A 21090-nucleotide genomic window follows, 5' to 3' on the forward strand; every position below is an offset into this window, starting at 1 on the left:
ACACACACACACACACACACACACACACACACACACACGGCTACTTGGAGTGGAGGGATGGACGGGCAGTGAGTGCTCAGGTTGGTAGGGATGGAGGGTGACAGTGGAGGGCAGTCAGAAGGACAGATGATTGTGCCAACAGGTGGGTGGGAAGCCGATGCTGTCTGGATGTCGTGAATAGAGTGGAGAAGGGATTGGCATAGCCATGTGTCACTTAATGAGGGGCATCTGAGAAACTCCAGATGGCCTCATCGTCTGCTGACATCACCGAGTTTATGTGCAAATCAGCGATGACACTAGCGGGAGAGGAAGTCTTGTGCCTGTGACCTGCTGTTGCCTGAAATGTCCTCTACTAACAGAGGTGACCGCATACATGGATGGGCGGATGGCGAAGAGATGGAAAGGTGGAGGGGTGGGTTGTGAACGTGTGGAGCAGTGAGTGGGAGAGCAGTAGGGTGGGTAGGTAGGTAGATGAAGAGAGGATGTGTGGGACGAGGGGTGTAGTGTGGAGAGATGGATGGTGGGTGGGTCAGTGGGTGGGTTGACAAGTGGTTGGGTGGACGAGTGTGTGGATGGGTAGAAGGGGGGGTGGATGAACGGCAGGGTAGGTGAGTGGATGGGCTGAATGGGCGAATGGACAGGTGAGTGCTGGCTGGGTGGTAGGTGGATGGGTGAGTGCATGAGCAGATGGTTGGGAACGGGAGAATGAATAACTAGATGTGAATGCGTGTGGACCGACAGATGGTACACGGGCAGGTGAATGTCTAAGTGGACAGGTGTGGCGTGGATAGGTGGATAGGTAGATACCTAGAATGGATAAGTGGGAGGATGGCCGGCTGATTCAGTGGATGGATGGGTGCATGAATAGATGGATGAATGAGAAGATGAGTGGATGAATGATTAGGTGTGGGTGGGTAGATGGGTAGGTAGGTGGGTAGGTGGGATGGGTAGGTGAATGAATGGGGCTGATAACATCGATTCTCAGAAGGGCGAGATGGACAGATACATACGTACAAAACCCAACCAGAATCTACCCTCCTAACCTAGCATTTCAGGCTTTCCTGTCACAGGAAGTCCCCAAGCCTCCGGAGCGCAGATCAAACATCTGCCGCATGCTGGCTGCACTGTACTCCCGCTCCCGTCCTTCACACTTCTGCTCCCCACAGAGGATGCCCCCGCTTAGTGTCTGTTCCTTTCTTCAGGTAAAACTTTCCTCTCACCCACCCCTTAATGGCTATAGAAAATCCTGCCTCCTCCCAGAAGCCCTTACTCTGACCCCTACTTGGCCCCAAGCTCAGTCTGATGTTTCCCTTTTCCAAGACAAGTAGGCTATATATCCCCTCTGGTGGTATCTTCTATCCAGACAAATAATATCCTTAGGCCTCCCCCATGATGGTCACCATGCTTTGGACACTGAAGGGTGGTCCTGAGGATTGGACAAGCAGATGTGACCAGGAAAGGAAGGCCATAGAAGCTCTGCAGGAGAAACACAGGCCTCTTACAAAAAAAGAGGATATCTGTGCACCAATGTGTGCACAAAACTCAGTATTTCCCCAGGAAGAGGGTGATGAGGAACCATGAGGGGACTTAGACACCAAAACTGGATGCTGGGCACCATCCAGCTAACAGTGGGGCTGTGTGGTTATGAGACAGTGTGTGGAGAGTGGCTTTACTGAATCTTCCAGAGACAGAGAGCAGGCTGCATGGCTCTGACCTGACCCGTGTGGTGGGAGGAATGGATGGGCCCTGATGGGAGACGGACATTCAGGACAGGCAAGAATGCCATCATCTCACACCAGCCTGATCACGTGACCACTTGAACAGTGTTGTGAGCAGATGAGATGAAGGGCTCAGCAAGCAAAGACAGCCAGAAAACCTGCCAAGTCCTCCTGACCCCTGGTCCACCTGCTGTCCTTGGACATGCTTGCATTGGGCTGCATGAGTGGCAGATGCAGCTGGTCAGGAGGCTGAAGCTAGATACACAGGTGAACTGATTTTCAGGCATCCGGTCAGAGTTAGCCTGGCCTTTGCTGACCCTGAACATCCCTCCAAAAAGACCCAAGGCCTGTCCACTGTTCCCTCGGAAGACCTCAGGGAGCAAAGCAAGGGAGAGAGAATAAGCCTTTTCTCTTCTCCAAAGTGTCCATCTCACATCCCAATACAAACCCATAACCATCCAGAAATGCCTGACCTACCTACAACCCACACCAGATGGGCTACCTGCCCAGCCAGCCGGACACAGCCTGAGCCAGGGGAGGAGGGGACAGCTCCCGGACCAGAGCCTGGGCAACCATGCCCAAATCCTCAGGCTGTAGACAGTGTAGGGACAGAGGGCACCAGAGAAGTCTGTGTTCCACTAACAGCCTGGCAATGGTGCTCTCTGCCTGGCACTGCCCCAGAGAACAGAGCTGAGCTGGCCTTAGGACATCCCAAGTCCCTAGGTCCCCTTCTCATCTTGCCTTTCAGCACAAACATGTACACGCACATGCACACGCACACACACAGTTGTGGTGTACTTATATGCAAACACATATTGACTTACAAATATTTGCATGCATGCATATTATACTCAAACACGTGTCCACTCATGATATACCTAAATGGATGTAGGCATGTGATTATGTTGGCACTGCTCACATGCAATTGGACATACATTTCTATATATGTTCATGTACACTTACACACAGTTACATTTGCTCACACACATGCAAATGTGCATGCACATGATTACATGCATACAATAATGCTCAGACGTATTCTCAAGTGTACGCACTCACATCCATATAAACATAGCCATTCATGCATGCAACACACTCAAATGCACCCACTCATGCTTTCCACTACACACATGTGAGTACATGTGCACACACATGCTATCACATGTTCTCACAGACATGCCCACTTATGTACACAACTCCCATGTGGTACCAGTCGAGGTGAGAAACCCAGGCCTGGAGATGAAGGCATGAAGATAACGTGATATGCTGGGTATGAGTCAGGCAGAGGAGGGGAGAACCTGGTGGCCAAGCATGTGATGCTAGGCAAGGCGGGGTTCATGTATGCAGATGAATTGTGGGTTGAGCTGCCTGGGTATCCTTCCTCTTGGGTCAGTCTTGCCTTTACTTTTTACTCCCTGCAGCACCCTGCTACTCTGCCAGCCCCTGGCACCCCTCCTTGCTGGGCAGCTGCAATCTCTGGGCTGCATCTGGCTTGAGCCATTCAAGTCTGGGCTCAGGAAGTGATGCTCTGTGTAATTTTGAGCCAAGCCCTTCTTTCCGGAGACACAGGATGGGAGGAGGGCACCCCGGCACCATCCCCGTACCCTGCTGGTGGGGCTCCCACAGTCCAAGGATGCTCAGTCCTTGCCTGGGACACATCTTTCACAGCCTCTCCCAGCCCCACTTTGCCATGGGAAGGGGTAGGGAGTAGGGAGTGGCTGAAGGGTCCCACAGGCTTGCCACGCTGTTCCCTTCCCAGCCACCGACTCCCAGTGCAAAAGGGAGTTGGTCCTGGAAGTTGTAGCCACTGTGGGTACAAAGTGGGTAGGGATAGGATTAGTTTCCCAACTTCCCCCCCCAGGTCAGGTTTTAGTCTTCCGCCACACATCCTGGCCACAGATCTCCCTGGGGAGGGACTGACATCAGAGGGTCTGCAAGGGCCCTGAGACCACCCCTCTGCTTTCCACAGCCACGGGATTTCAAGTCCCTTAGCTCCATGCAGTCTGCATCCCATTTACCTAGTTGTGACTGACTACTGGCTATGTTGACTCCCATGTCTCCTGACCAGAGGACAGGACCTCAAGCTCTGAAGGCCTGCTCCCAACAATTTACCTAAGCTAGCTGTACAGAGCCGACAGCCCTACCCCACTCCCCAAGCTGGATCAAGTTTCCCTCAGAAAGGGAAGTGGCTCTTTGCTGTCCAGACCTGGCCAACAAACAGCCTTACCTCTCTGAACTCATAACAGATCTCCCAGCTGTGCTTGCATGCTCTGCCCTGGGCTTCACTAAGTGACATTGCATCCTGCTAGCCCGGTTCACCCTGCTCCCTCCCCGACCCAGGCTCACTTTGAGGGAGTAGGCCAGAGCAATGAAGCCCAGGCAGCAGAAGTTGAGGTAGACGAAGTTGAAGATGGACCACAGATAGTAGTCGTTCACCTCCGTGGTGTCGGGGTAGACCTCGATGACTGTTGTAGGGTTCGTCATGGTCTTCTTCTCAGCTAAGTGCTTGCAGGCCTGGGGGACACCTGATGCCCGGACGCTGTCAGTCTTGCTGCTTTTAGATTCCATGGGGAACAGAGTGGGTGCCATGGGGGGCGAGGCTGAGGGCTCAGGGGCTGGGCCCGCTGCAGCCTGCAGGGCAGGAGGCTTGGACACGCAGGTGAAGCAGCCCTTGGGTGAACCTGCTGGTGGCCTGGGAATCCAGAAGGCCCCGTCCAGGGGGACTCGGGCTTCCTGGGTGCCGTCCGTGGTGCTGGCCGGGGCTCCCAGCAGGGCTGGGCACTGGCTGGGGCCCTGGGCCTGGAGGAAGGGACAGAGTGAAGAGGAACTGGGTCTTGAGAGCCCAGTGTCACCCACCCTGGAGCCTTACAGCATCTCCCCTGCAGCCCTATAAATGGCCTTCAGGAGATGGAAATCCCTGCGAGCTTGCCAGCTGCCAGCCTGCCTGCCACCTGCCTCCCCCACCCAGCCGGCCACGGCCAATACCAAAGCCATTCGCAGTAGACTTGGCAAGCATATCGGGGCTTTTCACCGCTTTGCCATCTGCACCCACTGACACATACAACAACACCCCCTCAGCACCCTGACTGACACCCTGTTGCGAATAAGCAGAGCGCCCCTGCATCCCCACGCACTCAGGGCATTCAGACCTACAGTGACACTGCTCTAATCACCGACTGGCAGAATGAACAGCTCTCACTGAAGCACATACACACCAAGATGAACCGCAAACATTATCGGCTCTCCAGTCCCAGCACACCCACGCGCCCAGACGTGCCAGGTAAACAACTGCCCACCAAGAAGCACAGCACTACACGCACCGCCCCACAGGCTCAGACACATCTCCGGAGGATACGCGCAGGTGCGGGGCTCCAAACTCGCTCACATTGCCCCCCAAGCCCGGCAGAAAGTGGCACCGGGTACCCTAAGAGCGCACACGGTCACAAAGAACCACTCACTTCCCCCCTGCCCCCGTGCCACCAACAGACCTACAATGACACTCAGTGAAATGGACACTTCCAAGAGATAGCTTGGCGCCGGAGACCTGCGCCACAAGGCGCACCTGGCACCGGTGAAGAGATATCAGGGGACAACGGCCGGGCTGGGTAGCCCCTGGTCTGACCCCGGCTGCAGCAGCCACCAGGACCGCTCACCTATTGGCGACGCGGCGGTGAGTGGGCCAGACGCCTCGGAGCGCTCGTCCTTCCGCCGTCCCGGGCCGTTGTCTGTCCGCTGATCGTTTCCCAGCGGCCCAACCTTGGGGGCGGGGAGCGAACGGGGCTGGCGCCGCTGCCTCCCCCGCTGCCCGTGCGCGCTCCGCAGCGCCAGGCCGGCCACGGCTGCAGCCAGAGCCTGACTCACAGCGTCGCAGACACCTCCGCCTCCTCCAAAGGGAGGGAGAGGGCCCGCGAGCACGGAAGCCAGGACCCCAGGGAGTCGCTAGCTGGGCGAAGCTGGGACCCATGTAAACCAAGAGCTGCATGACTCCCATATCCGCTGACCATGGAGCCGCCACTCCAACCCACCTGTCCTCACATTCTCTCGCGGGTCCTCAGGTCCTGCGCAAGTCTGTCTGCTGAGCACTCACCTTGTTCCCAGGGCTGATCCCTTCTCCCTATATTTCTCACACTGAGCCTTGCTAGTTCCAAGACCTGTGCCTTCAGAACCCTTTACCTTGAACCTCTTCCTCTTGCCATGTTGAGTCCCATCTGCCACCCTCCGTCCCCATGGTAGTCCTTGCCCTTTCTTCATGGGGCCTGTCCTAATATCTGCTTCCCAAGCTCCCACCCACCTCTACCTTGATCCTGCCCAGCCAGGCTCCTTCCTTACTACTAAGTCCCTATCTGAGCTGACCCAGCCCCCATCCCTAATCAGGCTTCCTTTTGGAGTCTCTGGGTCCCTTGAAGCCTCCAGACTGCAGATCACAGTTCCTACCCAAATGGGATGCAACACACCAAATCCCAACTAAGTATTCATCTTTGTTCAATCCTGTCTCTCAAGTCCCCAAGGTCAATGTCTAGGGTTTTTTCCTCCTGAGCCCCCAAGTCCAGGCCCTTCACCAACAATCTTCAATCCCCACCCACCAGCCAAGCGCTGTTGGATTAGAGTTCCCATCTCCCAAGTCTGACCCCACCAAAGCCTGGTTCATTCGTGCTAATCCTGTTCATCATAAATCCAGCTTGAAGAATCTGACCTGTAACAGGCTGGCCTGTCCCTGCACAGCCAAGCTCCCCTCTGCTCTCAGGGCCAGGTGTGCTACTCCAATGCCCTGAACCCTGGTCCTTCTGAGACCCCCTACACCGGTCTCCTTGGAGCTCAGCCTATAAGCCCTTCCACCCCCCATCCTGGGCCCCAGTCCCCTGACAGTATTCTGACCCTATACATTACTTGCCCTAGGCAATACTGTCCTCCATGGCTTAGTTCCATCTCTCTCCCCTAATTCTCAATCACTTGAACACTTGTCCCAAACTGAATATCCAGATCTAGATAAGTCCCAATGGGATCTCTTTACCATGGAAGACCCTCAACAGTCCAGTCCTCCCTCCCTCACAACCCCTACCTCACCATGTGTGTGGGGTGTTCTCAGTAGGTCCTCTTCACCCTACTTTCAAGTTACCCAATCTGTGCACAAGAGCCTTGTTTTCCACCTTCTTTGAATTCCGCCATACACACACACACACACACACAGAGAGAGAGAGAGAGAGAGAGAGAGAGAGAGAGAGAGAGAGTGTGTGCTCTTCTCTGGGACCCTTTCTAAAGTGGTCCAGGGCTGCTTAAGCCCTTAGTCTTTCTGGTCTCCTGGAACCCAGACTCTCTGAACCCTGAGTCCTCCAAAGTCCTGTCTCCTGGATAAGCCCTGTCCCATGCCAAGATCCTCCCTTTCCAGCTCAAACCCCACCTCCGACCCCTGCTGACCCCTGGCACAGCTCAGTTCTGCACATCAGGAATTTTCAGTTTGAAGTGGATCTTAAGTGTAGATTACAAAAAGAAGAAAAACCCTCCTTTAGCGGGTGGAATTAATTTCCAAGCAGGCAGGGACCCCTCCTGCCTTTTCTTGGCTTTCTTCTGGACACTCCCTAATGGAGCCTAGCCTTGTTGGTTCAATGAGCCTGGGGGCAAATGGGCCTTGCCAGAAAGCCAGTTCTCCCTCACCCAACTCCAACTTTTGGATCCCGAAAGCCTGGCAACCAGACTGGCTGAGGTCTGAATTGAGGAAGGTCCTCCCCAGCTGTGTACCATACCACTAATTTCCACCCATTTGCACCCTTGACTTTCTCCTTGCCACACGACCTGGGTCAGCTGTTGCCCTTGGCATATCTAGCCCGTGGGACTCAGACTTCAGGAAGCAGAGGAGTCCTTTGGCCCTCAGGTCTGCGCAAGGTCATTGACAAGGTGAGCGCTGAATCGGGAGGCCTTCTTCCCAAAAGTCAGCTTCAGGGCTCTAGTCAGTGTCTCAACTCTCCACTGGTGAGGAAAGGGCTAGCCTCAGGTATGGTCATGCCTGACTGTCCACCAGATCAGGGGTTTAAGGGAAGAAACACCCACCATCAGAAAGCTAGGATGCAGGGTTTTACAGGCAGCATGGGTGCTGCTTCTTCCCAGGGACTGCAGGCCAATGTGAGGGTATCCTCAGCTAGAAGAAACCAGATTGGAACCCTGAGCTAGATTCCGGGGCATCCTCAGGGCAAGCCTGGGTGGTAGTGGTGGCTGCAGCAGCAGCAAGGCCTGGCAGTGTACCTCAGCCTCAGGCCTGCAAGGGAGGGAGGAGCTACTTCTTCAGCTTTGGTGCACAAGCCTTTGATAACTCTAGTCTCTAGAAGTCCTGCCAAGCCCTGCGGGACTCCTCGGATTTCAGAGAACACTGGGCACATGTTTACTGGCCTTCCAGCAATCCTTGATACTGCTCAGTACCATAGTCCCCCACACGCCTCCTACTGAGACAATTACAGCCAATGTCCAGCAGGAGAAGGATGCCAGGATAACCTCAAAGGGTGACAAAGGTCACACTTTCCTATATCCTGCACCTTCTGGTGTAGGGAAGGGACTCCAAGACGACAGGGTTACTGATTCCAAAGCGAATCCCTGCCCTACCAGTAAGGACTCACAAATTCCTACTCTTGGTAGCTGGGCTCACCCCTTTTCTCCCGAGACCCAACCTTCACACTAATGCTTGTACGGTGACTGCAGCCCATGACCAGGGGTTTCTGATGAACCCAAAGACCCCAGGCAGGCAGGCTTCAGCACTGGCTTGATTAAAAAAAGGAGAAGGCTGCTTCTGGCAGAGGCCCAGGCAGGAGGAAGGTGCCCACAGACCCAGCAACAGTTGAAGGACTGTTGAGATGGGAATGTATGGAGCCTTAGATACCCTTATGGGGCTCATTCCGTTTTCTCTGGGGACAGGCTGGTTTCCTGGCAAAGTATAGCAGGTGTTGGCCTGGCCACCTCTGAAAATGATTCAACACAAGCCCTGCCCCAGAATTCTAGGCCTGTCCCAGTCTCCAGCCAAGGCCACATCCGGCTGCTGACTACTGCCTGAGGTCCCAGAACCTGCCAGTTCTAGGCCAGACTCATCTTGCCCACAAGGCTGAATAGCAAGCCAGAGCCTTGGGAGTCCCCTCTGTGGGCTGGCCTAGCCCTGAAAGCCAAACCTAGGCTCTAGCCCCACCCCACCCCAGGCCAGCTTGACCCTGAATGAGCCCTCAGAAGCACTGTGTCTCCATCCTCAGGCCCCATTTTGGAAGCATACAGAGCACACCAACACAGAGAAAGAGGCCCAAAACAACTGTATTTGTATAACAACTTTGGCTCCCAGCTGCTTAGCCCAAAACGAACACAGCAGAGGCCAGCCAAAACCAGTCAGCCATCCTTCCTCTGCCCCGGGCTAAAGCATGCTTTCCAGGGTGGGTGGGGTCAGGCCCCAGGTAACACCCCAGGTTCATAGCTTTTGCTTCTGTCCTCTTGCTCCTTCCTGCTGGTCTTCAGGCCTCTGTCAGGCCAGGATACAGACAGTGGGGCAGTGGAGCCTGGTCATCCCCAGGCTGGGTGAGGGACCTGGGTCAGGTAAGGTTTCTAGGAGACCCGTTTGCCTACTTTGGAATGCCGCCCGCCCGTCCGCAGAAAACGGAAGCAGGACAAGGCAAGCTACCAAACCAGTAGGGGCCTTTCAAGGCAGCCTGTATACTGGGTGGGCCTTGGCCTTCTTCAGACAGGCAGAGGATAGCATTTTCTGAACCCAGGGACAGAACCACAGAACAGAACAGCTGGACCAGTGCCAGCCAGGCCTCCCAAGGGCCCGGCAATGCCAGGCCGAGTGTGAGTGTGTGTGAGCGGGGCAGGTAGAAAGATGGGGCTGGCTGGCTTCCTCTACTGGACTCTGATCCGTTTCCCTGCCGGTGGGCAAGGGGCAAGCTAGAGTGTGGCAGCCTTGGCAAAGCCCACCCTATTGTTGTCTCTGTCAAACACAGTGTAGTAGGTGCCAATGAAGACATCGCCTAGGATCCAGAGAGGCCCACTGGGAGGGGGGATGTCCATGCCCATGAAGCCACTCAGGCAGATCGTCTTTCCACCCTGCGACACCTGCAAGGCCAGAATGGTCACATCATCACGTGGCTCTCACCTCACCCAAGGTACCCCAGATTCACACTGCCACCCGCACCCACTCACCTTGAGTATGTACTTGTTTGGGGACAGTTCATAGTTTTTGCCTCCTAGCTTCAGGGTGACAGAGGGCAGGCTGGATACCTTCTCACAAGGAATCATGTACTGAGAGACACAAAGACAACATGTCCTGAGGGTCTGGCTTCTGGACCCCCTTCTGCCTGCCAGCCAGCCCGCACAGACCTGTGGCTTACCTCGCCCTGGATAAGAGGTACTGCTCCAATGGCCTTCTGCAGCTCCCTCACCTCGTCCACAGGCCCCACCAGAAGGGACGTCCCTGTGTCCACAATAGCCTCACAGCCTCCCTTGCACAGTGTCAGGCCACTGGCCACATCCAACCTATAGGGCAAGAGTCATCTGTCACCTCACCCTGACACAGTGAGTCTGGGGCACAGCTTGTCTAGTCCAGCCCTGGAGACACGTGCTTCTTTTCTGTCAGGACCAACCAACTCACGCAGGACCCTGAATGGTCCAGGGTTACAAAATGAGAAGACTCAAATGGCAAAGTAGCACAAATGGCTGGTAGGGCCCCCAGCTTCCCACATGCCACCCCTACATAACATTCCCAATCCCAGCCACACCCATGACTCACTGGTCCATGTGCACCTGCCAGTAGGCCCTGCGGGTGACATTCAGGTAGGACAGCTCCCCCTCGTAGTACTTTGAGTCAATGCCACCAATCATCAGTTCCCCTCCAGGTTGCCCGCTGGGATCCCTGGGAAGAGAAGGATCAGTCAGTCTCCACTCAGTAGACAGGAGGGTCAGCCGGGCGGTGGTGGGGCACGCCTTTAATCCCAGCACTCGGGAGGCAGAGGCAGGCGGATCTCTGTGAGTTCGAGACCAGCCTGGTCTACAAGAGCTAGTTCCAGGACAGGCTCCAAAACCAGAGAAACCCTGTCTCGAAAAAACAACAACAACAAAAAAGGCCTGTACTAGACAGGAGGGTCATCAGAGAGCCAGAGAACAGGGGTTAAGGAACAGGGGCTGTGGAGGGCATCCCGGGGGGAGAGACCTGGGGAGCTGTTGAGTACACATGGACCTGCTCTGTGCCTAGACTTGAGTTTCTCTACTTTATAAAGCATCATCCTTAGCCTGCGTTATTCTGCTGAGTGTGAAGTAGCAGTAAGAATGACTCACATCTTACTTACACAAACAAATCCCCACCATCCGGCAGCATACCAGGAAACAAACTGATAAGCAACAATCGAGACGATTAGATCCTAGCTCCAACAGACTCCAGCTTATCAGTCACACCAGATGGAAACCCCTCACCTGGGACTCCAAAGAGGCCACCCAAGGCAGAAATGCAGCAGGTATACCACAAGCCTGGTCCAGGGATACTACCATTGCAAAAGACCCCTGATTCTGTCCCCAGGCTGTAGGCTCAAATAGATTCTCTTGCCTCTGAACTCAGTGTACTTCCAAAGTGACCCTGAAAAGGGCCCGCTGCCAAAACCTACAACTGGCATCTCTGTCTGTGATTCAGAAGACTTCTTATGCGGTTTTCCCTACACTCTTCCTGGTGTTTATATCAACTCTACCTCCAGCTTCTATGCAGCCTCTCCGGGCTCTGCAGCCTCTGGAATGCTTTCTTATCTGTTTTGTACCTGAACATACAGACAGTATTGTGTGAGCTAATAGTATTTGTAATTAAGATCGAAATAAAAGTGGCTGGAGAGACGGCTCCGTGGTTAAAAGAGCTTACTGTTCTTGCGGAGGACTGAATTTACTCCCCAGCACCCAAGTCAGGAAGTTCCCAAACAGCTGTAAAGCACCTGGGAATCCCAACACCCTCTTCTGGCCTCCACTGGCAACTGCACTCACGTGCAAATACTCCCACCCAGAAACACAGCAATGCAAAGACCAGGAGTAAAAACCTGAGATCCCAGCGGCTGGCTATCAAGCAAAACTGGGATTACCAGTCAAACTGCAGTAAATAAAACCTATTTAGATTGTGAATTTATCGCTATTCAATAAATTCTAATACTGCGGAAAGACACAGCACATCCATCTACATTTCCAACACGATGCATTCATGGCGCCCTGCCTGCCTGGAGTGCAGTCAGCCGAGGGCTCAGATCCTAAGCACAATTCATGTTTTCTGTCCTGCTGCCCTGTTGAGCGTCCTTGATTTCACAGGGATGGGAAGGTCCAGAGGAAAGAGGAAGGTGGAGCCATTCACCCCAGGGTGGGGCATTCAGCCTAGTCTCACTTACACTGCTGGGTACAGCTGGCCCTTCTCTGCAGGATTGCTGGCTGGGTGGCCAAAGCCAAGGCTAAAGTCAGACTGGAGCTGAAGGCCAGGGATGCTCTCTGCCTGGCAAAACTCAAGGCAGGCTTCTAGGAAGCCAGAGCCATAGCTCTGGGAGGTTAAGCTGGCTCCATCCATGACCACAGCACTTGCTGTCAAGGAATTCTCTGCACCCACTCTCAGCTTCCCCCCAAATCCTTCTCTTGACTCCCCAGCTTTGTCTCATGGAAATGCCCATTGCAATGCCCTCAAGTGGAACACAGGAGTGTGGCACGCAGCTGCAGTGCTGAATGTCAGCAGCTTGTCACCTCGAAGCTAAGGGGCAGAGGACTTCGAGTGTCATGCCTGGCCAGGATCATCCTGGGGCACAATCACCTAAAACTGAAGAAAAACTTTCATTTTGGGATCTGCCATCCTGCCAGGCCTTCCTAACCGGGCTCTTTGCCTTCTTCAGGGCCTATGCTACACACTCAGAGGCCCTGAGCCTCACCCTGCTCTCCTGCCCCAGACTCCACCCTGCCTGGCTTTTGCTTGTCATCACCTCTGAAATCCCAGATGGAAACATGATGGGTCCTGGCCCTGCCTCTCCCTCCTCATCCAAGTCCCACCCACACACCGGGTCACAGAGCCACAGCCCCTCACTCTGCTGGTTTCACACCTGCTTGCTCAGCAGTCACACCTGTGGGTCACCAATCTGGGACCTGGCTGGCAGAGTAAGCGCCCTGGGGCCTAAGCTATAGCTACCACATCCTTTCCAACTTGCTGAGCCTGGGGGCTCCTCCTAGAAAAGAGTCCAGCAAGAGAGGTTATCTTGAGATCCTACAGTTGAGCCTTGGGACTTACAGGCAGGTGGTATTTGAAGACCACTCGGTCATCGTGCACCATGGGCCTGGGAAAAGGCCACTATTGAAAAGTAAAACAGAGGTCTCACATCTGTGTGACCTGGTCAACATTTTCAGACAGTGTCTCTGCATGTAGTCCTGGTTGTCCTCGAACTCACAGAGACCTCCAGCCCCTTTCTCTTCAGTGTGGGCATTAAAGGCATGTGCCACTAGGCCCAGCCCGGTCGACTTCTGGGGCCCCTCCTGCACTAGGGAAACATAGCCCAGGGGTCCAATGACCCTGTCCATTCACCCATGCCCCTGCCTCTAACGAGTCACTTTGCTGAGCTGAGTAAGGGGCAAAAGTAGACAGAGAAAAGCAAAACTAGAAGATTCTAGGCTGGACAGTGCCAGTGACCCACAGTCAGGAGCTAGGCGTCAGGCCTGGAAAGAGCATGGAGTGGGCAGTGGGCATTTGGAGGTTACCCTAGCTGAGGCATGCAAGTCAGCCAGCCCAGAAAAAGGAGGGTGTGATCAACAGCAGCAGCTCAGAGCAGGAGGCCACCTACTTACACCTTGTCTACACCCAGGAGCCCCATGTACCCAGCTATCCATCTTATCTGAAGTTCCTGAAGCAAGCTGTTAGACAGGCCTGCAGGAGGGAGGAAGAAACTGATGGTGGAGGGTCCTTGCAAGGTCGTGTGTGTGTGTGTATGTGGGTATCATTTGTACTGTGGGGAGATCTCTGCTAACAGGAAGGTCTGCCACTCTCAGTGTGTAACCAGAGCTCTCTGTCCTCCCTCCCCCACCCGCCACTTCTGCCTCTGCCCCAGAGAAGGCTCCAGAGTTGTGTCACATATCAGGGCTCATACCCATGTCTCTCCTAGCAACCAGAAGACCAAGCGGAGACCACATCTGCTCTCACCAGTCTCAGGACTCTAGTCATAGGAGGAAGACCTCAACAGCCAAGACTCTGACCCAGGCCACCAGCCATCTCCTGGCTGAAGCTCCTGGCATATGGCCTTCTCTCCCAGGCAGATAATAGTAACTCCTGCCTGCCAGACACCCTCAGGTCTGATGTCATGACCAAGCCCGCAGCATAGACTCTAGTTCCAGCTCTATCCCTCCCCCTGGAGCTGAGCCCAGGGGAAGGTGAGAACCACGCCTCGCCTGCTGCACCTGTTCAGGTAGAAGGAGAAGATGTTCTTGTCCACCAGCTTCTGTTGCATCAGATTGTCGAAGACTGGAAGCACATTGTTGACAGAGATACGAGGGTATGCCATGCCCAAGATGCCATCAAACTTGGCTGCGATGAATGTGATTCCAGGCTGCTTGGTGGCTTCTCCAAAGATCTGTTTCTCCACCTTGAGACCCCCTGGTTGCTCAGACTTGCACGGCACCTGCAGGCCAGAACACAGGTTTCAGCTGACATTCCCTATCACGACAGCCAAGAAAGCAGAGAGGGCAGACAGAAGGGCTGAATATTGCCACACAGCTGGAGACAACGACATGGAATCAAAAAAAAAAACAATACAAAACAACAACAACAAAAACTATAGCTCTCTGAGGGACTTACGAGGTCTTTGTGCTAGGCAGAGATGAGAAGAGGGAGCAGACAGACAGAGATGCACCATTTCAGCTCCCACCTCGCCAACACCCCTCCATGTCTATATCCACCAGGACAGGGTTGTATTTGTCTTGGACTTGGAGATGAGCCTGCAAGCCTGAGCAGCTGCGTAAGCCACAGCAACTGCCACCCTGAAGCCACACTCCCATCCGCCCACCCCACCAAGCTGAGGCTGCAGACAGAACTAGATCAGGAAATGGAAAGAGTTGCTGCCGAGGACATGTCAGAAGGACGTAATGCGGGCGGTCGACATCCTGTGTGCTGAGGGGCCCCTGAGAAATATCACAAGGAACCCTCTACATTCGGGGAAAGGGCAGAGCTCTGATCTCATAGGAACAAGGAGTCGCTCTCCAGACAAAGGCCAGGTGAACAGAATGCCTGCTGGACTCCCAGCCCCAAAAGGGCCCAGTTGGGATTTGAAGTTTCCTGCCCTCTGACCCCTACAACCCTGCTGTCCTGATGCTAACTCATGAGTGGTGAACAGCCTCTCCTCGAGGAAGAAGGCTTGGCCTACACGATCTCCCTACAAACAGACAGAGAGCCCATCCCAGACACACTCTCTCCTGGCTCCTTCATAGCATTCGTTCTGGAGTGAACAGTGTTTTCCAACCCATCTCAGCCTCGACAAGTTTCAGGGACCCTTTCTATCTCCAGGCCTGGCCCCTTGGCCTAGACCTTCTGGTGGCTGCCAGGCAGTGGTGGCACATGCCTTTAATCCCACCACTCGGGAGGCAGAGGCAGATGGAACTCTCCGAATCTGACACAAGCTTGGTCTACAGAGCAAATTCTAGAACAACCAGGGCTATACAGAGAAACCCTGCCTCAAAAAACAAAAAATAAAAAGACTAAAGTATCCAGAACAGTCCTCCTCAGCCAGAGCCCCCAACCCCAGTAACAAGCAGCAGATCTGCCCATGGCTTGCTGGTTAGGCCAGGGTTTGTCAGCAGCTGCTCAGGGCTGTAGTCCTCACTAGCCAACGCTGCACACCCCAGCTCTGTCTCTCCCACTCACTCCTGGCTGTCCCTTCAGTTTACACACAATAAGGCTGCCCGCTCCCATGTCCCTGCCCATTTCTTTTCCAAGCATGCTGGGCCCTCCTGCCCCAGGGCCTTTCTCAAGTGGCATCCTAATCTAGCAGGTCTGCCTCTGTTCCCTACCACCCAACACAGCCACCTAAATTCAGCAGCCCTCTCTCCTCAGCTGGAGGTGCTCCCAAGATGAACCCCTTGCCACAACAGGGCCTCTGAAGTCTGGGACAGGCCGCAGGAACTCACCGACACTGTGTCCTGACTCAGGTACCCTGAGAGGCTACCTGAGCCGTAGTGGATGTCAAAGGAGGTGCCGTTCTTCACAAAGGTGCTGGATTTGCCACTGTTGTACTTGTGATGAATCCCTGCAGGGAGGGGGGGGCAGGGCCGTTAATCTGCGTGCCACCACCATAGTCTCTGTCCTCCCTGAGGTGCTGTGGGGCCAAAAGCCTGACCATGACCTATGCCTACATACTGAGGACCCCATGGGCCATGGGCTGTGATCTTAGCCTTACAGGTGGCCCAGCACTCAGCTTGCTCCATCCTTGACCAGACCGGGTAAGTGGGTACCTCAGGGCCAAGCCGGAGAGCAGGGGCTGTTGGATGTAGTGGACAGGTGGAAAAACACTGCCCAGGAGGTGATCTGGATCTAAGTATCTGCAAATCCCAAGCCCAACCCGCCTCCCATAGGCTCCCAGAAAGGTTGGACTTCAAAGAGACGGGGCTGAATCCCAGCTCTCCAGAGAAATGGAAGCCAATACCAGTTGCTCAGGGGCCTCCACAATAGGGCCTCTGTCATCCTGGTTGTTCCAAAGGCCACTGAGCATGGCGGATAGTATAAGACAGCAGAGCCAGGCACCTTAGGGCGTGCCTTTAGTCTTTCCTCTAGATCCTTGGCAGGGTGCTGGGACAGAGGACCTCAGGGAGACTCACAGCAGGCTAAGTCCAGCAGCTTGCAATGAATGGAGGGGACCCACAGGTTAGAGGAGCCGGTATCGAAGACGACTGTGAAACACTGTGGGGGGGTCCCGATGCCGATCTCGCCATAGTACTGGGCCTAGGGGAGGAACAATGTTCATATGTGTGAGATTACCTGAGAGGGCTTCTGGCTGTCTAGGAAACCAAGCTTAAAAGGCCCAGGCTGAGGCAGGGAGCACCCTGGGGTGCAGACCTCGGCTAGCACATCTATCTCCACCTGCTGGACCCTGACGGGGAGGGAGATTAACGAAGAATAGATTCTAAAAGGGTGGACCTGAGACCCCAGTACTGAACTCCAAACATCTGGGTCCCTTTACCTAATATGACACTAATGGTCAGGCGGGCTTGGCCCTCCACAAGCCCAGTGATGCCTAAGACCAGCCAGGAGGACCCTTTTGCTGTTTGAGAGGCCTTAGTCCTGAGACTGTCCTGTGGAATCAATGGTGAGATGGGTACCCTTGAAGGCACTGGTACTGGCCTCAACTTGGTCACTGCTTCATAGAGAAGTCTGGCCTTAGTTTCCCATTTATTCAGAGACAGCAGGGACCTCCAGGGCTGCCAACTCCAGGGACTAGGCAGACACAAGAGTTCCCAAATCCCTCTTAGGGAAAAACTAGTTGTTAACTACTGGCTATGGGTCATCCATACTCTGTCTGCCCCAGAAGAAGCCTGAGCCACTGGCGTATATAAGGCCCAGGGTCCAACTCCACTTAACTCCAGGTAGCATCAGAAAACCAAGAGAAGTAATTGGGGAAAGAACATTGCTTAGCAAACTGTACTTTGTGTGCATGCGTGTGTGTATACAGGAACTAGCCAGCTGGACCTAGACACACAGACCTTCCACCTTCCTCATGCTTCCTGTCACGGCCACAGCTCGGGACAGACAAGACAGAGGGCACTGCCAATTCGGCCCAGTGGGCCACAAAGCCCAGGGCTGCACAGCCACCCTGGGCTTATACAATTTGGAGGCAGGGGCATAAGAGATGCCAGGTTCTGGCCCAGAGCCTTCCACAGAGCTGGGACTTGCAGAATGTTTTCCCTCAGAGCTTGTTTTCCCTTCAGAGACAGTGGGCTGCTGAGCCAGATCTGTAATCTCAACTGCTCAGAAGGCCAAGATAAGAGATTCCAAGTTCAAGGCTAGCTTGGGCAATTATCTCAAAATACAAGAGAGGTGGGTACAGAGGGCGGTGGCAGAGCAATTGCCCACCATGTACAAGGCCCTAATCAGTTCAATTCCCAGGAAGGGGGTGGGGCCTAAAAAAAAACAAGGAGGAGGTAGATTCTGGGGAGGATGACAAAGTGATGGTACTGGGACAGGGGATCAGCCTAGGCCTGGGACGGACGGACACACACACACACACACACACACACAGGTTCCAACAAGTTACAACTAAATAGGTCCAGTAACTGCTCCCCCAGCTCTAGGCAGGCTCAGGGCAGGCAGGGTTTAACACCATGGGATGGTCCTGAGAGTTCTGAGCTAGAAAGCCAGCTCTGAACCGAAAAGTCAGTGTTCGAGACTGAATGTGGGGTTGGGGAGGGCATGACTGGGGATGTAGCTCAACGACCAAGCACTGGCCCATCCTGCATGGGAACCTAGGCTCAGGAGTACTCACACAAAACAAAGGAAAAAGCTCAAGACCCAGGAAGAACCTTCTGCAGGGACCAAGCAAGGCCACCCTAACCTACCCTTTAGCCTGAGCAGGCCCCTGTCAAGGCGGGAGGAGCAAGGGTTGCAGGGTGGCAGGAATGAAGAGCTGTTGGGCAAGGAATGGCACGGCTGAACCTGCAAGCCCACCTCGCCGACTAAGTGCTCTGATCCCAGGGAGCTAGTCCCTTCCTCATTCACCCCTCAAATCAAGCCCCCCAAATACCACCCTACTCACATCCAGGTAGTTTTTGAGTATCTCTGACACTGGTTCCTTGGTCTCGGCAGGTGACTCCATGGAGTACTTGGTTATGGGACCCTTAAGGATCAGGTCTTCCACAGAGCCGCCCACCTCTGTCATGGCCCGACGGAGAGACGTGAACTTGTGCAGGGGGATTCTGTCAAGATGGGACAGGAGTGTGTTTGGGCACAGCTTTGACTGCTGTTCTCCCACCTCCCACCCAAGGATACTCCAGGCCAGGCTAGGGCAGGCCTCTTAGTGCAGAATGACTCCCCACCACCATGTTCCTCGGTGCTTCTAGCAAAATATGTCCACTGAGATGACACCGTGTATCTCAAACTGGCCACGACATTTAACAAATGCCTGCCCCAAAGCCACAGGCCCAGTGACCCACCCCATCCCCATCACAGATTCCTCAGTTCACCGTCACAGAAGGCTCCAGCCTGCCCCGCTCCCCACATTCAAGCACAGGCTAGTGTGCCCAGCTCTTCCCTTCACCAACCACATCCCCGTCAGGTGGTTCTCACTTCAGAGGCAAAACAACACACGTACTGGTCCCCAGTCCTCTCTGTCAGCCTACTCTAGTCTTTCCTGGGTTAGTGGCTAGTGGGCTGTGTTTAGGGTGTAGCCAGGCACTTGTGCCCTGTGCCCTGGAGAACCCAACCCTGCAGGAGGAGAAGGCAGTGACACCAAAGCAAGGTGCACACAGGGCTCCAGGACTAAACCACTGAACTTGGTGGCCCTTAGTGACATCTGTTGCCACGTGAACTCCACAAAGATGTGCCCCCTACCCCAGGCTTGCAGTGACAGTATCATCCTGACCTCCCTTGGGGGTTCTTGTCAGTTAGGAGCTTGCTAACTGGCCCTGCTACCCTTCATAAAGCCCAGAACCCTAACCCAGGTACACCTACGTGTCCTACACCACACAGACTCATGGCCCACACATGTTCCTTGTAGTCCTGCTGCAGCCCAATAATAGGGAATTCTCCCACTAGACAGCAAAGTGAGGTGTCCTGACCCGTCCTCCAGGTCACCTCTCCACCCCCAGTTTGCTCCTGGGGAGATGGCCTGAGTCTGCAATCACTTGGTGAACCTCTCTGCCCGGGGAATTTGTATTCAAGGTCACAGCTGGCCTTTCCTGGCACACTGAGGGAGTGCTCTTGAGAGATAGGAGGAGTCTTGCCTAAGAGTGGTGGACCGGAAGAAGCCAGGCTTCTGGCCTAGGAGTGGGTGGGGGGCACACATCCTGCAGAGGCCAAGAAACATGCCAACAGCCCAAGGTCCCGAGGATCATAAGAGTGGCTTTGATTCTGGTGCCTAGTCCCTGGGAGTCTGGAGTTCCTTCACTGGCAATACCACCTCTCCTCAGAGAAGACCGGCCTGAGGGTAGGGAGGGCAAGGCCAGGGCAGGATCAAGCCCAGGCCACTCCCTACAATGGCTCCACTGAGGCTACCCACCCCCAGCTAGCAGCCTACAGGCTGTACTTCTTCCCACCCAGCCCTGGTGCTCAGCCAGCTCAGCCAGATCTGCCCCAGCAGCCTGTGGCCTCATCCACCTGCCACAATAGGACTCTATCACAGAGTGGGAAGAAGCTGGCCACCACAAAGACCCCATCTAGCACAAAGGCTGAGTCCAAAGGCCTGAGAGGCGCCTTACGGGACTGACCTCAGACCCAAGGTATTTGAACTGAGCCACTCCATTCCTCCTCTCTCTGGGGACTTGTGCGACTTAGGAGGGAGGAGGAGAGATTCACCACCCAGGGCCAGTGGGAACATTTTTGAGTAAACTTCTGCTCAATAAACACCAGTGCACAGCTGTCAAACAGGGTCCCTTAAAAGAAAAGCCCTGCCCAGGTTCTGGGGGACACGAGCAGACTGGGTATTCCGACTTCCACAGCTGAGTTGGTAGTCACCACAAAATCCCACCCATGGTGGAGCACTGCTCCTCGGAACCCCCCCTCCCCGTGCTGGGGAGGTTAGAGCCAAACTCATTTGTGGCCACCCTACTGTCTCCTCCCGTCCGACCACAGGAGTAAAGGGGGACCCAGGAGACCCCTGCATTCTGAGTCTCTCGCCCCACAGTCTGCAGGGCTCTGTGGAAGGCCGGGCTGAGAGCACAGGTGCATTCTAGCACCCGCTGGAGCACGAGCGAATCCGGAGGACGGGCCCCACATCACCGGAACAGGCCGGGTCCTCACCTGATAAGTGCGGAGGCGGACGCGGCCAGGAGGCCGAGGGCGAGCAGCAAGAAGCCGGGGGTCTGCATGGTAGCGGCGGCCCGGCAAGAGCGAAGCTGTATGATAAAGGTCGCGCGCTTATAGCCGGGATGACGCCGCAGTCCCGTGAAGTCAGCTGACCGCTTGTTTGCCCCCAAACCGGTCACGTGGGAAGCGGGCGCGGGGCGGGACGACCCGGGAACCGCCTACAACACCTCCCGGGCGCAGGCGTGCGCTGCTCCAGGCATGCGTACTGCCAATCTGGAGCGCGCCCGCAGACTTTCCCCGGACCAGAGAATTCCTGGATGCTGATCACGTGGGAGAAGGAAGACTGCGCCCGTCCTTGTCCCGGAAGCGTCCGTGGGGGGAGCCCCTCCCTCGGCGCTGTCCCTCCCCCTCCACCTG

The 21090-nt window shown here is 54.9% G+C and overlaps 2 protein-coding genes across 2 annotated transcripts in view; both read right to left on the minus strand.

Annotated features, from left to right (window-relative positions):
• The window catches only part of Ifitm10 (interferon induced transmembrane protein 10), a 14896-nt gene extending 9187 nt beyond the window's left edge, over positions 1–5709 (minus strand). Inside the window, exons 1-3 of the mRNA XM_026781319.1 lie at positions 5475–5709; positions 5281–5366; positions 4065–4517 (exon numbers count right to left, since the gene is read on the minus strand). Coding sequence (XP_026637120.1) covers positions 4065–4517; positions 5281–5366; positions 5475–5709 — 774 coding nt within the window. The remainder of the gene's footprint in view (positions 1–4064; positions 4518–5280; positions 5367–5474) is intronic.
• A 3275-nt stretch (positions 5710–8984) lies between these two features.
• Positions 8985–20841, minus strand: Ctsd (cathepsin D). Its single transcript, XM_005351541.3, has 9 exons — positions 20668–20841; positions 18467–18626; positions 16536–16659; positions 15849–15967; positions 14127–14347; positions 10468–10590; positions 10070–10214; positions 9882–9980; positions 8985–9794 (listed from the first exon to the last, which is right to left on the minus strand). The coding sequence occupies exons 1-9, from the start codon at positions 20733–20735 to the stop codon at positions 9627–9629; spliced, it is 1227 nt and encodes a 408-aa protein (XP_005351598.1). The 5' UTR covers positions 20736–20841; the 3' UTR covers positions 8985–9626.
• Positions 20842–21090: the final 249 nt, after the last annotated feature.

The sequence above is a fragment of the Microtus ochrogaster genome, chromosome 8 (assembly GCF_000317375.1).
Source record: "Microtus ochrogaster isolate Prairie Vole_2 chromosome 8, MicOch1.0, whole genome shotgun sequence".
Lineage (NCBI taxonomy): Eukaryota > Metazoa > Chordata > Mammalia > Rodentia > Cricetidae > Microtus > Microtus ochrogaster.